This window comes from Natrix helvetica, assembly GCF_964273705.1.
Source record: "Natrix helvetica genome assembly, chromosome: 2".
NCBI classification, from domain to species: domain Eukaryota; kingdom Metazoa; phylum Chordata; class Lepidosauria; order Squamata; family Natricidae; genus Natrix; species Natrix helvetica.
The window spans coordinates 203,533,147-203,549,647 of record NC_138552.1 but is presented as its reverse complement, the minus strand read 5'-3'; the positions used below and the strand labels follow the sequence as shown (position 1 = coordinate 203,549,647).

Sequence of the window (16,501 nt, the reverse complement as noted above, 5' to 3'; positions counted from 1 at the left end):
GGAAACTAGAATGTATTAGAAGTTTCAGGAACCAAATAGCCTAACCATAAGTAGTTTCATAGTCTTGAGACAAAGACCAGAATAGCACAGGGTAGCAATAGCAAGTTCACATGATAGAATGACTTCTTTCAATGCTTGAATCAAAAATGCCTGATACTCTTGTAGCCAAAACAAATTTTATTTCAGTGGAAGAAGTTCAAAGGACTGGGGCATCCTAGAACTTTATTTGGGTGTGTAATTTAGCAATCTCTGTGCATGAAACTTAAGCAAATGTGCAGAACACTGCTAAATTTACATAATGGGGTTTGGTGTTTTGTTTTTTACTTAATATGCTATGTGGAAGATGGATGAAAAAACAGTTTTAGACTATCAAATCAAGATAGCCATTAGCCTACCACCACTACTACTGTGGCTGAGCATGGTACATGGACAGAGATCCATACTTTTAAATTCCCGGTTTGTTTTTGTGGCTCTATGTCTGTAGAGATTCTCAATCGGTCCTGGTCATAGTTGCCCCAAAAGTGCTTTTCTTTCAAAAGGCAACTGGATTTTCGTTTTGCTTGAAGACGTTTCGCTTCTCATCCAAGAAGCTTCTTTAGTTCTGACAGAATGGTGGAGAATGGCAGGATTTATTTTCCTTTCGTTAGCTCTTTCTGAAAGTTATTGAAGCCACTTGGAGGTTTATCTGTGCCCTCGGGGTCACCTAAATCCTGTAGTCTGCAATTCTCCACCATTTATTCAGAACTGAAGAAGCTTCTTGGATAAGAAGTGAAAAACTTCTTCAAGCAAAGCAAGAAAAACTAGTTGCCTTTTGAAAGAAACTACTTTTGGGATAACCATCATCTGGATGGCTGAGAATCTACAGAGACATTTAGCTATCTGTTTTGTGATGAACTCCCTTCGAATGGTGTGGGAATTTGTATGGGGGGGGGGGGATTGCAGACTACAGGATTGAAACACCAATTAACGTATTTTTAATTGAAATTGTACTTCAAACAAGCCATGATTTTATGTAATCCTTGAAAAGAGCTAATTATTTCAAATCCATTTTTCATTTGAAAAGCTTTCTTCCTACTTTCCTCCCATTTATAATAGTTTTTTTTTTAATTTCAGGTGAAACTAATAGGATATGAAGAATCATTGCCTTGGATTTCTATGGGAGAAAAAGGAATGATGGTGGCTGCACCTCTGTTACCATTCAATAAATATCCCTATCAGTGGGCTTGGACTCTACAGCTTAATAATATACAGTAGGGACATAATCTTGCTCTGCTGAATTTTTGTAACTGGAGAAATAAGGATAGATTTAAAATAGAAAATAATTCAGGCAACAATCTTCTTTTCTTCTCTTAATACTTTTAAAGCAAAGTTGATAGAAGAATGAGTATAGCAGTCACAAAAGCTGGAAAGGTTAAGTAAATTGATATTGTCCAGTGAATTCTGAGGTATTGAAATAGCAATAGCAATTATATACCACTTCACAGTGCTTTACAGTCCTCTCTAGTGGTTGACAGAGGCAACCTATTGCCCCCAACAATCTGGGTCCTCATTTTACCCACCTTGGAAGGATGGAACACGGAGTCAGCCTGGGGCCCATTAGATTCGAACCGTCGAACTGCTGGTAGCCAGCAGTCAATACAAGTAGCCTGCAGTACTGCATTCTAACCACTGCACCACCATGGCTCTTGATAGACATAACAGAAGTATGGTTGAAGTTTGTGATGCTAAATAATAGCTCTTAATACAATCTTGCTTTTGTGAAACAATACCGAATTCACTGAAAGATGTTCCCACGGAAGGGAGTTTCAGAATTTTTTTAAAATTGGGGTTTTAATCTTTCCCCTAACAATTTGCTTTTATTGTAATTGTTATGACTACTTCAGAGGATTCCAAAGAGGTTAGTAAATTGTCTACTGGCACTTAGATCTTAGTTTTGAGGAGATAGAAATGATCTAGTATTCTGTATATACATTTAAAGCCCTGCATGGGATGGGTGCAAGTTACTTGAACCGTCCCGATCAGACTAGCCCGCCTCACACGTGCCAGCAGAGAGGTTATGCCACAGCTCCTGTCAGTCAAGGAATTCTGGCTGGTGGGATCTAGGAGAAGAGCCTTCTATGCCATGGTTCCTGCCCTCTGAACATCTTACCACTGAGGCGAGATTAATGATTGTATCTGTTATGTTATTTTATAAATGATGATTTAAATGTTTTTAATGTTTTTATGTTGCAAGCCACCCAGTTGTTGGATGTGAAATGAGCAGCAAATAAATTTCTAAATTAATTAATTAATTAATTAATTAATTAATTAATTAATTAATACAGTGCTTTTAGAAAGCCCTGTTAAACACAGCCCTGTTAAAATGCCATGTTTTTAAGATGTAAAAAAAAATCAGAGCAAGATAAATTACTTCAGAATTTTTTCTACCTTTAATTATAATACATAAGCTGCACAATTCAATTGAAAAGCAAACTGAAACATTTGGTGGGGGGTGGGGGAGGGATAGCTTACAATAACATGGTTGCATGTTATTGTAAGCTATTCCTCCCCCCCCACCAAATGTTTCAGTTTGTACACACCCTCCTATAAGTAGGGATATGGCTATGTTCAGAATTAACTGATGACACTCAAATTGTGGTTAAATAATAGTACACAGTAGTGATAAAAGTGACTGATTAAGCCCATTTTCAACTGTTCTAGTAGGGTATTTTGACATTTACTCAGTTGCCTCTTACAGCAAAACCATGGTGCTTCAACAACTATTAGTTTAAAGGTGTGCACACTTATGCAACCATGTTATTGTATGTTTAATTATCCCCCCCCCTGAAAGATTTCAGTTTTTCAATTGAATTGTACAGGTTGTATTTTTGATAAAAGTTGGAAAAAATTCTGAAGCAATTTATCTTGGTCTGATTTTCCCCCCAAAATCCTAGCATTTTAATAGGGCTGTTATAGACTTTCTATATGCGCTCTTATTTCTAAGTGACCCGTTCATACTTTAAAATACAGAGGTTATTACCATTAAAAATAAGTTTTTTATTTAAATGTTTATAATATATGTCTGTGCAGAGCATCACTAGTGAAATTGTCTAAAAAGCTTCAAAAAGAATACATTCACTTTGAGATTTAGCTACTGTTACCTCCTATTGTTACATTAGATCTTTTATTTTTTGTATTAACTGATTACACTGCATCTTTGCAACTATTTGATTGAACGATATTCAAAGAACTGGGGATAAGCTCTAAACAATAAATTCCTGATTCCATAAACAGTACTGATCAGGACAGCATGTAATCTGTCAAAATACTTTATTGTGATTCAGATATTTTGTAGGGCTCTAAGTAAATACAAATTAAAAATATTTACAAAATGAATGTATACAGCAATAGCCATTTATAAACAGTGTAAACATAATTTTTGCTAGGAACAAAACATTTCAACTCCAAACTCATACTGCAAGCTCAACATTGCACTTTTTAGATACCAGCAGATCTTTATAGCAGATCATATAGTAGTCAGTAGTCTCAGTTTAAAGAACCTAAAACTTTAAAAGCCATCTAGCCCACTGCTGGGTTGCTTATCTGCTCTCTCAAGTCAACTTAAGAAAAATATTTCAGTGGTTAAAAAAGAGAAAAGCATAATTACTCATCCACCACCAGAAATATAATAGTATATGATGATCTTTTGACCAAATCCCCTTTTACTCAGTTGGAGAGCGAGAATTGTATGGTGGTTTTGTGCCAAGAGAAACCGCAACTAAAAGCCATTCTCATTTACCGATGGGGGGAAAATGGTGTCATGTATGCCAGAGCTGGTTATTTTTGTTCCATCTACCGGCTGTCATGTTGTGTTTCTGATACAACTGATAAGTTGCTGAATTGGAGAGGGACTGCAGAAAGATTTTATTACTCCAGCCTGAAAATCGTCTGGATTTAGTTTTCCCATCATAACTGTTTTTGTGATAGTTTGCGCAATTGTAAAAACTGCCATTAATCTTCAGAAACCATCCATTGACACAGTGCTTATTGCACTGGTTTTTTTTTTGTAAACAAGTTATTCAAAATTGACTGCCTCAATGCAAAGGCTTACAGCACAAAGATTTATATATATATATATTAATAATTACTTTAGTCAGCTGTAGGAATTCCAGTATAAAAAAAATGGAAATTAACTTTTAAAAATGTGTCTGTTTTACAAGGATAGTCGTTCTACTGCACATTGTTAATGAGTTTCATTATCAAAACGAATAGTCACAATAACTGGATACTAAATAGTATATTCTGTACATATTGAACAGCAGTTTACTTTTCTAGTTGTTGCGGGGTGCTGAAGGCTTCATATACATTAGCAGCAAAGTCTTTTACTTGTTCCATCATTAATAAGTCCTAAAAAGAATATTCAGATCAGTTTTTGCTCTGTTTTATTATGGTGTACCATTTTTAACCATGATATCAAGAATGGAAATTGAACCTTAGCAGTATCAGCATATCTATACTAAGGCAGTGCAAGTGCTTAAAATCGAAATTAAAATATAACGAAATAGAAGAGATGTAAAATATTTAGGAAGGGGAGAAAATATAAAGGAAGCCTAAAGACTTTTTTTCTGTGTCAAAAAGAACAGACTTTCCTCCTTTATTGCTGCCAAGTCTTGAGAATAAAGAATAGGCTGATAAAATGTCTCACTTTAATTATGAATATATGAATTTACTCATGATTTCAGATAATATTACCTATTCCTGTTATTTTAATTTTGTTTTAAAACTCATTGGAATTTAGATTTAGCAAGGATGATATATAATCTTAATATAGGCTAAGGCCGTGATGGCAAACCTATGAGGAGCCACATTTGCCAGCATGCAAGCCATCAACTCCAGTGCGCATGTCAGTACCGGCCAGCTGATTTTCGGCCTTCCGGAGGGCTGGGGGAGGCCGATTTTGCCCCCTCCCAGGCTTCAGGAAAGCCTCCGGAGCCTGGGAAGTGCGAAACTCCCCCCCCCCAGGCGGGTGTGTGTGTATCGCATGGGCATGCACGGGTGGCTGTGCGCACTTGCATAGCACGCATGCATTGCCTTGTGGGCACACGCGTGTACACAATTTTGGCATGCCAAGGTTTGCCATCGTTGGGCTAAGGCTTCAGTGCTAAACACACTTACCTAAGAATAAATCCCACCAAACTAAGTCAGACTTATTTTCAAGCAGGTTTGAGTAGAATTTCACTTTAAAACAAATAAAGTAGAGGCTTTCTTACCTGAACAAAATGGCTAGGTGTTTCACTGCAGACTGAATGGATCTGTCCATTTATTATGGGGATTATCTTGGCTAGAGGAAGACTGGCACTGGAAAGACTAGGATAAGGGGAAAAATACAGAAGTCTGTCTGCTTAATTACTTTGCAATATACTGATATCACAGCCACTGTAAGACTACAAATATTGAATATCGACATCAAGAACATATTCAATACAAACTGTCCCTATGCAATGCAACAGTGATAAGCAGGTAGGAATTCAAAATGGATCGATCCCAACTCTTCCATTCACATGCTCAGTATGTCTCAATCTCTGTGTGAGCTGAGTATACTTATCACAGTTTTTTGTTGGCTGCAAAGCATATTAGCTGACTGGTATTCCAATTCAAGAATTACCAGCAGATTCTACTAAAATGTTCGAATAAGAAAAGACACATTCAACATTAACACAACCCTGCTCAAAGATTTTTGGCAATAGAAACACGCAAGAGCAACCATTTATGTGTAGCTCTTTGTAGACTGGAACAGAAAATGTTTGTTTTTGTACATTTTACCTAAATTCTACCTAACGTGACAGCTTGTGATAAAAACAAAATGAGAGGCAGTAACTAGAAAATACTCTAGTTTATACAATAAGAATTTTAAACCATGTAATGGGATAATTCAGTTCGAAATAATCATGTTTGTTCAAATTTAGGACAGCCACTGATTCTTCCCTGCTCCACACATAGTGAAAACACTTTCATTAGAACTATTGTGGACGCTGTCATGATGGACATTTTCCATACATCTACTTTAAATAACTTTTTCTGATTCTTTGAGAGGATTTGCAGGATGTTTTGCTCGAAATGCCACTGTGAAATTGCCATTCCACTTTTATGGATAGGGGGGAAAAAAGATACAACTATTCTCCAATAACAGCTGGGAGCATTTGTATTATTAAAACAAGTTTTACCTGTTCACAGAACCAGTATGGCATATGTCCAGTTCAGTAGGTCTGAAGAATTCCGCCATGTTATCCAGTAATCGACTAAACCCTCTATTTAAGCAACTGCTCAAAACTCTATTAAAATCTGGGCTGGAATGAAGAAAATATTCCCTGGTATTATTCACAATTCTTGGAAAAAAACTAAAGTTGTATCATACTGCCTTTTTATGCACAAACTGAACTTTTCAGTTGCAGTTCCCAAAACCTGATGGGTCATAGGCTATACAACATAGGCTGTACATGTTCTAGGGAATTATAGATGTTACATATTGGAGGACATTCTATCCTCCTGTGCACATATAAAGGAAATAAACTCAACACCATAGTTCAAAATTATACTTGCCAATAAACTCATATAGAAACATGCACTTCATACATACACTTCATACATACACTTCACTTCATACATATCAGCACAAAATGCCAGTTAAGGCAATTGTTTAATTTTTCATGTCAAAGCTTCCAACTGTACACATTTCTCCCCCGTTTTACTGCATGAATCCTTTTGCCTGTCACTTAGACAATAATAAGTTGTTTTAACACCCAAATTGCAGGCCATTTGGTTACAATAATAAATATGGTTTGCTCCAGCAACATCCACAGGAACCTGCATTTTGGATCATGTGTGCAATTTGCAATGAATTTAGAAAAGGGTCTGCAATACTACTGATGTAAATCTGATCTCCATCCACACCCCTTGTCCATGATGATATTGATTTGCTCAACCCAGTAGTAGAAATTAAAGTATCTGAGGGCAGGAAGGGGATGTAAGGCAAAAAGGCTACTGGATTTCTCTCTTGAAGTCTTATAATTATTGTCTGTTATTTGTATAAATAGATCTTTCATTTGTAAAGATTTATAGAAAATACCGTTAAAACTACTAACATCTTAAATGTTGAAAACATCCAAATTTCAACTTATTAACATTTCCGTTTTTTCTTGTTTGTCGTAAGATGTTCAGCATCAACTCAGGTTCAAGTCCTCAAACTTTGGCTACTTACCTTTCTAACATATCTCTCGTTTCATTAAGCAACTTAATGGTAGCAACATCTTTTTCTGTAAGCTCATTAGCCTAGAAAGACAGAGAATAAAGGCAACTTGAATGTTTTCACAATTAGTGTAACTGACTTTATCTGCCTTGAATTCAACCATGATTGTTGTGACCCTATTCAAGAACTGTGCCGGAGTAGAATTTACTGTCTATATCAGGGGTGTCAAACTCACGTCGTCAACCCATTTGCTAAACCAGGAGTGGGCGTGGCCAGCACATGACGTATCCGGTCCATGGGCCGCAAGTTTGACAGCCCTGTTCTATACATTATGTTGCCAAAGACATCGTTTGTGACAGATGAGGAAATCATTGGCAAACATTGCACACTGTAATGTTTTTTTTCCCCATCCTAATTTGGCAAAGCTAAAGTTAAATAAAAAAAATGTTAGATTCAAGATGAGTTCCAATTCTATGAAAAACATACAGAATCCAACCCCAATTGTTGTTCAGTCAGACCGATTCCCTGCTGTTAATAACATGCAAAATACCTGGAAAGCTAAAGGATTCTCTTCATCCGGCATCATGTAATGACATAGCTTAGATTGTGATGCAGTTTCTTCAGATGCAGAATCTTCGGGCTGTTCAATTACCGTTCTAATTTCTCTTAGCTTCTGTTCAAGTTCCAAGAGGGAAAGGGCATGCTTGAGAGAAACACTGCAACGAGAAGAGTTAAACTTAGTAGCGTGCATGCAAACCATGCAGTTTAGATTTTTAAAAGACCCAATTATACCTCTCAAATACATTCTGCACAGTCTTCTTAATCACGCTTATCAGTTCAGTCAAGCCTACGGCAGAAGAGGAAGAATGACGGAAGATCAATTCCTACTCGTTCAAACATCATAATATGATTTTAGGCTAAATTGTTTTACAGGTAACTTACCGTCTCCCAGGAGGTGTTGAATACTTGACAAATATTGTTGCTGAACTTCAGGGGGAGCTAAAAGTGTCTGCAAGAAGAAAGATATTCTGTATCATTTCTGCTACCTAAGGAACACCATCCGCCCTGCATATCTTGCAGTAAATCAGAACACAGACTACTTCCTTTACCTCTTCGGTAGCTGCTAAAAACTTCTTAAAGGACTCTTGCCATCATTTAAAGTAGAACAGAACAATTCATTCCCCCTCCCCATCCCCGTTAAAAGCTACATGAAAGCTATCTTGGAAGCACAACTAGAGCAAAGGCTAAAGCAAATCCATAGCCTTCCTGGGGTTCTTGTAGTCACTGAATGCCCAAGATTATCCTGCCAAAATTTGGAAGCAAACTGAAGAACAATGGCACCTTTTTTTTACAAGTAAAATCGGTGTATTAAACCTCCAATGAGAACCAGATAAGTGTAATGGTTCAAGGCATTGAGCTAAAAATCAGGAGATGCAAATTCCAGTCCTGCATAAGGCAGCTGAGTGGCTTTGAGCCAGTTGGTGTTTCTCAATCCTAGGAAAAAGGCAATGGCAAGCCACTTCTCAAAACGTTACCAGAAAACAGGGATTTGTCTAGGCACATGCCAGAGGTGTAAAATGCTTCAAAGAGACACAAAAAGTCTATCCTGTGATAGGTTTCTTTTACTTTACAATCTTTATTTTTCCATCCCCCCCCCCCCCCCCACTCCCGGTCCAAATGATGAAAAAGAGCTGAAAACTGTAGTCACATCTCTTTGATGGTGCCATGGCATCACAACCATATCCTCTGAAGTCCTCCTGAAAAAATGTTTAAGAGCAGTTCCCAGATACAAAAAAGGGTGACTGGTGCCAGGTTACAATATAGCCTTTGAAGGTATTTTAAGATCTGTATCCCATGTCTTTTGGTCATCATTCCATTTTGAAAAATTAAATCTCCATCTGACATAGTTTCATTTCAGTAATCATAAATATTTTCAGCATGGGTTTGTTTCAATGAGATTTAAGCAAGCATAAAAATATACTGGAGGATTCAAAGTAGAATTTCCTGTCTGAGTTTTTACCCCAGAAATTTATCTATTTGAAAACAATCTACTTACAGTGCCATTTTTGCAAACTGCTGCATTGTCTAAGTAAATGTATCCACCAATAATATTTAATTGGACTCGGAGAAGAACTACAAGCATGCATGTGCTGTATACTGCTACAATACTCCGTGTAAAACCTTTAATAAAACAAAACATTACTATGAAATACTGAACCTATCTTTAAAAATAATATATTTCATTAATAAAATCAAATAGTAATGGTGCTTTTTGGAGACTTAAATCAGGGCTATACTTCTAGAAAATATTTGAAGGGGAAATCTGCATTTATTTTTTTAAAATCTAAAGGAACAGCATAATTCAAAGCTCAAGCTAATCGAAGTACTAGATTTAGCTAAATAAAAGCTATTATATTCATGGATTTACTGAAGTAAAAGGCTTAAAAAAAGATTTTGGTTAAAATGCAAAAAATGGAGGAAACAAAGAATACACAATTCCCAAAAGGATTGCAAAAGGGAAAATTTCAGAATTTTTACTTTATTCTATGTAACACTATTCTCACTATTATGACACATTCTAATTAATTATGACAACCATAAATTGTGTTTTTACTATTGCAATGCATCCTTTTGAATGGAGGTAAATATAATATCACCATGTGCATGTGTTAAGGAGACTCCTGATAAAATTGCTTCTATTGGATAGTAGCTGATGGAACAAAACTATCTTTAAACATCACAATCAGATGCACAATATAAGTTGAAGGTTCTGGTGTGAAATAATAACTGAATCTGATGACTTGTTGAGCCTGAAGATATGTGTGGCCAGGCAGGAGACACAGGTAGCAAAGATGACACCAAAGAGGAAGCATTGTGAAGCACATGTTGAAAAATCTTGCTGAAGGGAAAAGTCAAGCAGAAAAGCCCCCAAATGCCTAGCACAAAGAAAGGCCAAGTCACTAGGGTAGTAAGCTCTTTTTTCAGTAATTTTGGATTAAAGGCACACTAGCCACTAGAACCAAAGTGAGGATAAAGCAACATCAAGGTTGGTCACAGCTTCTAACATAATACACAGAGGGTGTAGCAGCTGGAGTTCACATCCTGGGGATGGTGATGAAGTCACTTAACTAAGCAGGCTTTCAACGAAGGCACAAGACAGAGATATGGCAAGAGTGTCTCGGAGCAAGCAGCTATATTAAACAAGAGTAATAATACATAACACCCCAGACTTAAAATTGTTGATAAGAAAGACAAAAAGTCTGGAAGTTGCAGTGCCTGCAGTACAGCAGAACAGAAGGAGAAAGAACTGGAGAAAGTCACAAAATACAAACGCCTGCAAATACAAGTAGAACAACTGTGGCAAAACAAAGATACTACCAATAGTAACAGGCACCTTGGGTGTAATCCCAAAACATCTGGTGCACCACTGAACACTAACAGCAGTGATAAAATTACCATCAGTCAATTGCAAAAGGCAACTTTATTTGGAACGGAATACATCTTGGGACAATACCTCTAACACCAAACAACATCTGCTTAGTCCAAGTCTTTGGAAAAGACTCTTTTCTACTCAGCCAAGCTACCATCTCAACTGCTCTTGACAATAGTGTGAAGAAAGAATTTGAAGGAGACAGAATAAAGTGCTTTGTGTTGGTGAGCTTCCTACTTAATTTTAAATGATGCTATGGGGTAAATGCTGTAGTAAGCGAGAGAGAGGCTACTGGTTTTAAACACACCATTACAAACATAGACTTAAAATTAGAGAAAATAAAATAAGATGAAAAATAACTACACATCTAAGGGTAGACATCACTTATTCCAGGAGGGATAACAACTATGGCCGCTATGAGAAGTCACAATTAATTCAACAGAGTTCCACTAAACAAACAGTAAGGCTTACTTTTGAATAAATATGCTTTCTTCATGACAAATTATAATGCTTGTTGGGATAGTATTTGAAGCACAATAGCCAATACTGAAGAAAGAAAGGTCTCATTCTTTGTATACCTAAGGAGGCTCAATGAATCACAAACACAATGGTTCATTTGACTTACTCATAATCTTCAATTCTTCCCATATTTCTAACTTATTGGCTGGCCTACAGAAAGAATAGAATAAACACATTTATAATTAATTGAAGAGCTCTATCACATCTGAAGGGCACCCACATCAAACAAAACAAAACAAAAATCCAACATAAAAATATGATGAGGGAGAAAAATGCTGGGATTTTGGAAAGCGATACTGTCATAAGGAGAATGCTTGCAAAGCACAGGAACCTATGCAATGATGCCAGTCAGTTGAGAGACACTGTTCCATCAACAGAATGGATTCTTAATCCTACCCATTCTTCTGCGCATACTGGAAAGGAACAGGAAGTTCAACTGTATAAGCACAATTGCTCATATAGGACTGGAATAAATCACATTTTTTTGTGATGCTGAAAAAAATACAAATGTGTAGCCCTAGATTGCCTTGGTAATAAATATTTCAGAAAACATGTAAAAAAAAGTAATTTAACCAGAATACAGAATCATCTATGAGTTTCATGCCTAAAACAATAGCATGAAAAAAGGAGTCAGACACTTCAATGGCAAAGTTTTCCTCCCCTAAAGTCAATTCATATAGCACATGCTAAGCCAGGGGTATAGCGGGCTGGGGAATTCTGGGAGTTGAAGTCCACAAGTCTTAAAGCTCCCAAGTTTGGACACCCCTGTGCTAAGCTATTTCAATCTTACATGACTTTGGCAGGAAAATACTTTCAACAGCGTGTTAACAGAAAATAAATAGCTTTGTCCATGATAACGTTATGTACATACACGCTACCAAAATCTAAAGAACAGACATTCAAAACAAACTATAATAATCTCTTGATAATTTCTGCTTACTTGTTTTTTAGCAGAGAAGTGAGACTCTCAGAATTCAGCTGATACATCAAAGTGTCTCTTAATGTTGGAAGCATTGATAGCACTAAAAAGTAGATGATAGGAAGAATTATTTGAAGGCACAGAGCATCATCAACAAAGTAAAAACAATAACTGGAGTGTCACGATGTTAAAAAGTTTGCTAGGCATGAACTGACATTCAAGAGTTAAACTAAGAAAGAGTTATTGCGCAGGTCATAAAACAAAATGTTATCTGAAAGTGATTTATTGCGCATGCGTCACACATTCCAGAATTCCTTTCTTTTTTGTTCGGCTGCCAACTTGGCAACCGGACCTTTTATTATCAAAATGTAACCAATTAGTTATTTTCTGTTTCATTTACTTTTATTATTTTCGTATTAAAGTTTGTTTATTAATTAGAATACTTTTTAAAGACTTTTATTTCTTTTCTTAATATCTCAAAAGATATGCGGAAGGGAATCAGCCCGATCCATTGATCTCAAATTTCTCCAGGGCGTTTTTTCCCCTGACATGGAGTGTAATAGTAAAGATGTTACAGTAGAACTGGATGTAAAGATCTCGATAACATAATTCTAACATTGGGAAAAATATTTAAAGCTTATTTAAAATAACCTTTAGAAAACAATAAATGTAAGAATCACTGACAGCCCATCAGTTTCAAAAGGAATCTGCTATGTGAGATTACACATTACTGGTAAAAAACAACAACAACCAGAGCCCTCCTGAAAATGTAGAATTAGACAAACAACTTTCTGAATCCTATTTATTATACTAACCTGTCTATATTAGCATGACTAACCATACCATTGTAGTTCACACATAATACCAAACTACTGTTAAGGTTAATCATGTTTTGCATGATAAATTGCTCAGTTGCTCATGATTTATAGTCAATTAGAAATATAAAAAATAGCTTACATATCTGTTTGTATTTATGGTAGTTATGTTTTGATGAGTTGCCGGAGTTAGCAAACATTGTTCTAAGCAGTATTTCATCTGCAGCAATTGTTTCATTAAAGAAACAGGAGTTACCGTATTTTTCAGAGTATAAGATGCACCGGAATATAAGACGCACCCAGGTTTTGAAGAGGATTTTTTTTTAAAAGTAGGTAGGTAGATAGAGGGGGAAAGAGAGAGAAATACAGTAGGTAAGGAGAGAAAGAGTATTTAGGTAGGTAGGTAGGTAGGTAGATAAAGGGATAGAGAGAAAGATAAATAGAGAGAGATAGAGAGAAATACAGTAGATAGGTAGGGAGAGAGAGAGAGTAGATAGGTTGGTAGGTAGAGGGATAGAGAGAGAAAATATATAGAGATAAATGCAGTAGATAGGTAGGTATATAAGTAGACAGAGCGGGAGAGAGAGAAATATAGTAGGTAGGGAGAGAGAGAGCAATTAGGTAGGTAGGTAGCTAAAGAGAGAGAGAGAAATAGAAAGAGAGAGAAATACAGTAGCTAGGTAGGGAGAGAGAGAGAGACAGAGTAGATAGGTTGGTAGGTAGAGGGATAGAGAGAGAAAAATAGAGCGAGAGAAATACAGTAGATAGGTAGGTATATAAGTAGATAGAGGGAGAGAGAGAGAGAGAGAGAAATACAGTAGGTAGGTAGGGGGAGAGAGAGAGTAGTTAAGTAGGTAGGTAGGTAGGTAGATAAAGGGATAGAGAGAGAGAGAAATAGAGAGAGAGAGAGAGAGAGAGAGAGAAATACAGTAGGTAGGTAGGGAGAGAGAGAGAGAGAGAGAGAAAGTAGGTAGGTAGGGAGATGTTTCCAGGTGTATTTGTCCATGTGCTGGAGAAGGAAATCGCTGACAACCTGTAGCACCTAAAACTCATCAACCACTCTAACTAAACAGCTTTCCAAAAGGGGGAGAGAAAAGAAGGTTTTGCACTCTGCAAGCCTCCCCAAAACGGCGAAAATGGGCCCATTCTTTTTTCAAATAAAAGGCATGAATAGCCTTGGGGGGGGGGGCTTGCAGAGTGCTCCTGGGGGTGGGGTGGGGCAAAAAAGAGCAAAAGACTGCCCATTTTTCATGAAAACAGGCCGGTTTTTTTAATAAGAAAAAATGCATGCATAGCCTTATGGAGGCTTATAGAGTGCTGCTGGGGGTGCAAAAAACGGCCCATTTTTTGCTCATTTCTGCCCTCCCCAGTCCCCAGGAGCTGTCTGAAAGCCTCCCTAAGGCTATGCACAGCCATTTTGGTGAAAGGGCAGGGCTTTAGGAGGCAAAAAATGCTGTATTTGGTGTATAAGACGCACCCAGATTTTCAGCCTCTTTTTAAAGGAAAAAAGGTGCGCCTTATACTCCGAAAAATACGGTAGATGTTAAAACAAGTACCCCAAAAAAGGGAATTTGACAGTGAGTTTCAGACTTTGATCTCTTTGACAAACAAAATAGCTATAGTACTACCTTACCTGTCATGTTGCAAGTCCTCTGATTACTTTCAAAATGATACTGCCTTCTTGCTTGTGCTATATATTCTGCTGCTTCTCTTTCTTGAATTTCTTTCATTTTTTTCTGACCATATTTTCCAAGTACATAAACCCCTACAAAAGACATACACACATACATATCACACTACACTCTCTGAATTACCAAGCTACTGACAATTTGGGATATGGTTGATCAGCCCAAGAATAATATATGTCCAGAGAAGCATTAAACAAAGAACTGCATTTGGCAAGATCATGGGGAGAAGCTTCTGTATTTAGAAAAAAAAAGATACTTTCTCAAGATACACTTGAAACAGGAAAGTATTGTGCAAGTCTGTTCATGCAGTTGTGAATGAAGGAGGCTGATGCAGAACATGTGAACTAATTAAAAGAATCTGTCTGTACTTGAACCTCTTTCATCAGTAGGATCTACCAGTACATCTCCATTGGGGGGAACTTCTCAGGCAAGATAAATTCTTAACTAAGCATTCCATAACCAAGCACTCTCCCCATGTACTACGTATCAGTTTCCATTTCATTATTTATTTATCGTAAGCTGGTAACTTTGTTTCCTTTAATTACAAATCCCCATTCAATGAAACATATTTATGAATTCAGAATCTTCTAGTGAGAGGAGATTTTAACTCAGTTGCAAAAGCAAAAACTATAGTGCTTCAAGACAGGTTTTGAAACATTGCCTTCAATCCACACCTTCATCCAGGCCCAGCAAATGTGACTGAAGCTCTCTATCATCCTTTCCTTCATTGTCCTATTTGTACAAGGCCCCAGGGAAAAAAAAAGTCACTTATTTTTCAGAGCAACAGAAAGTTATTTTTTCCTCTTCTATTAAGATAATGTTCTTGGAATTACAGCTAAACTTGCTTGGTTCGTAACTCTTATCTAAAGGGGAAATTGTTCAAGCCGATGCTGGCAAATTATGAGCTCAGGTAAGCATATGCTTGAATCTTCTTTCCTTCTGTTCACTACTGCGGGAGTTTATTTTAACTTTGTTGTAACAAATGCTATATAAAGGAATTCACCATAACATATCATTTAAAAAAAATACAGAAATACCAGGATATGTATGACAAGGAGCAAGAAACATTCTGTGGTTTCTTCCCCAAACCCCAAAACTTTAACCTTAAGCTGTCTACTGTCAACCTTACCCCATTCCTAAGAGGTCTGTAAGGGGCGTGCATAAGTGCACCAACTTGCCTGCAGTCCCTGTCCTAATGTTCCTTTTTATTCCTATCCATTTCATGTATTCAAATCATGCTTATACTTATATTTGTCATCTGATAGATGCTTGACGATATAAATAAAAATAAAAGACAGTCTCGAAAGGAGGGAAGTGGGAAGTCAGTAGGAGGAAAGGCAAGTTCTTCACTCTTCTCCGTATCGACCTCTCGAGCAAAGGGATGGTATTTTTAGCCAATATAGGTTGAACATATGGAGAACTAAAAAGAAAATCGGTAAATTAATCAGGAGTCAAGGCGGCCATCCTCATGCACCCATCCTTGGGAGCAAGCCCGCTTGGCATAGATAAACGAAGCAAAACTTAAAAGGGGCGAGCAGATTTTAGTCCTGCAGATTTTAGGGGGCGGACGCTTCTGGCTCTGGGGCAGCAGGGAGAGCGCAGGGGGCGCTCGGGATCAGGTAGGGCTGCTTGTTAACAGCTGATCTGGGCAGCAGGCGAAGGCCCGGAAAATGCCCGGTGGGGAGAGAAACTCACCGCCTAGGAAAGCGCCCAAGAAGAAGCATTTCTTTTTGTGACGCTTCAGGAAGCCCCACACGGCCAGCAGCATCGCGGCGGCGGCGGCAGCAGATGAGGATTCTCAGTCGAGCCGCCGCTCCGCCCACCCGTCCCCAGCGCGCCGCAGGAAGCCCCGCCCCTCGTCTCCGACGCCGGCTTCGTTCGGCCCACGTCCTCCCCGCGATTGGA

General features: G+C 37.6%; 2 protein-coding genes across 2 annotated transcripts in view; one reads left to right on the top strand and one right to left on the bottom strand.

Moving 5' to 3' along the window:
• The window catches only part of FUCA2 (alpha-L-fucosidase 2), a 20,498-nt gene extending 17,123 nt beyond the window's left edge, over nt 1–3,375 (top strand). The window contains exon 7 of the mRNA XM_081940606.1: nt 1,114–3,375. Coding sequence (XP_081796732.1) covers nt 1,114–1,254 — 141 coding nt within the window. The 3' untranslated portion in view covers nt 1,255–3,375. The remainder of the gene's footprint in view (nt 1–1,113) is intronic.
• On the bottom strand, nt 3,293–16,462 carry PEX3 (peroxisomal biogenesis factor 3). Its single transcript, XM_081940607.1, has 12 exons — nt 16,292–16,462; nt 14,542–14,673; nt 12,115–12,196; nt 11,281–11,324; nt 9,282–9,406; nt 8,168–8,234; nt 8,018–8,072; nt 7,776–7,941; nt 7,238–7,308; nt 6,204–6,326; nt 5,250–5,346; nt 3,293–4,386 (listed from the first exon to the last, which is right to left on the bottom strand). The coding sequence occupies exons 1-12, from the start codon at nt 16,362–16,364 to the stop codon at nt 4,303–4,305; spliced, it is 1,119 nt and encodes a 372-aa protein (XP_081796733.1). The 5' UTR covers nt 16,365–16,462; the 3' UTR covers nt 3,293–4,302.
• Between the last annotated feature and the right edge of the window lie 39 nt (nt 16,463–16,501).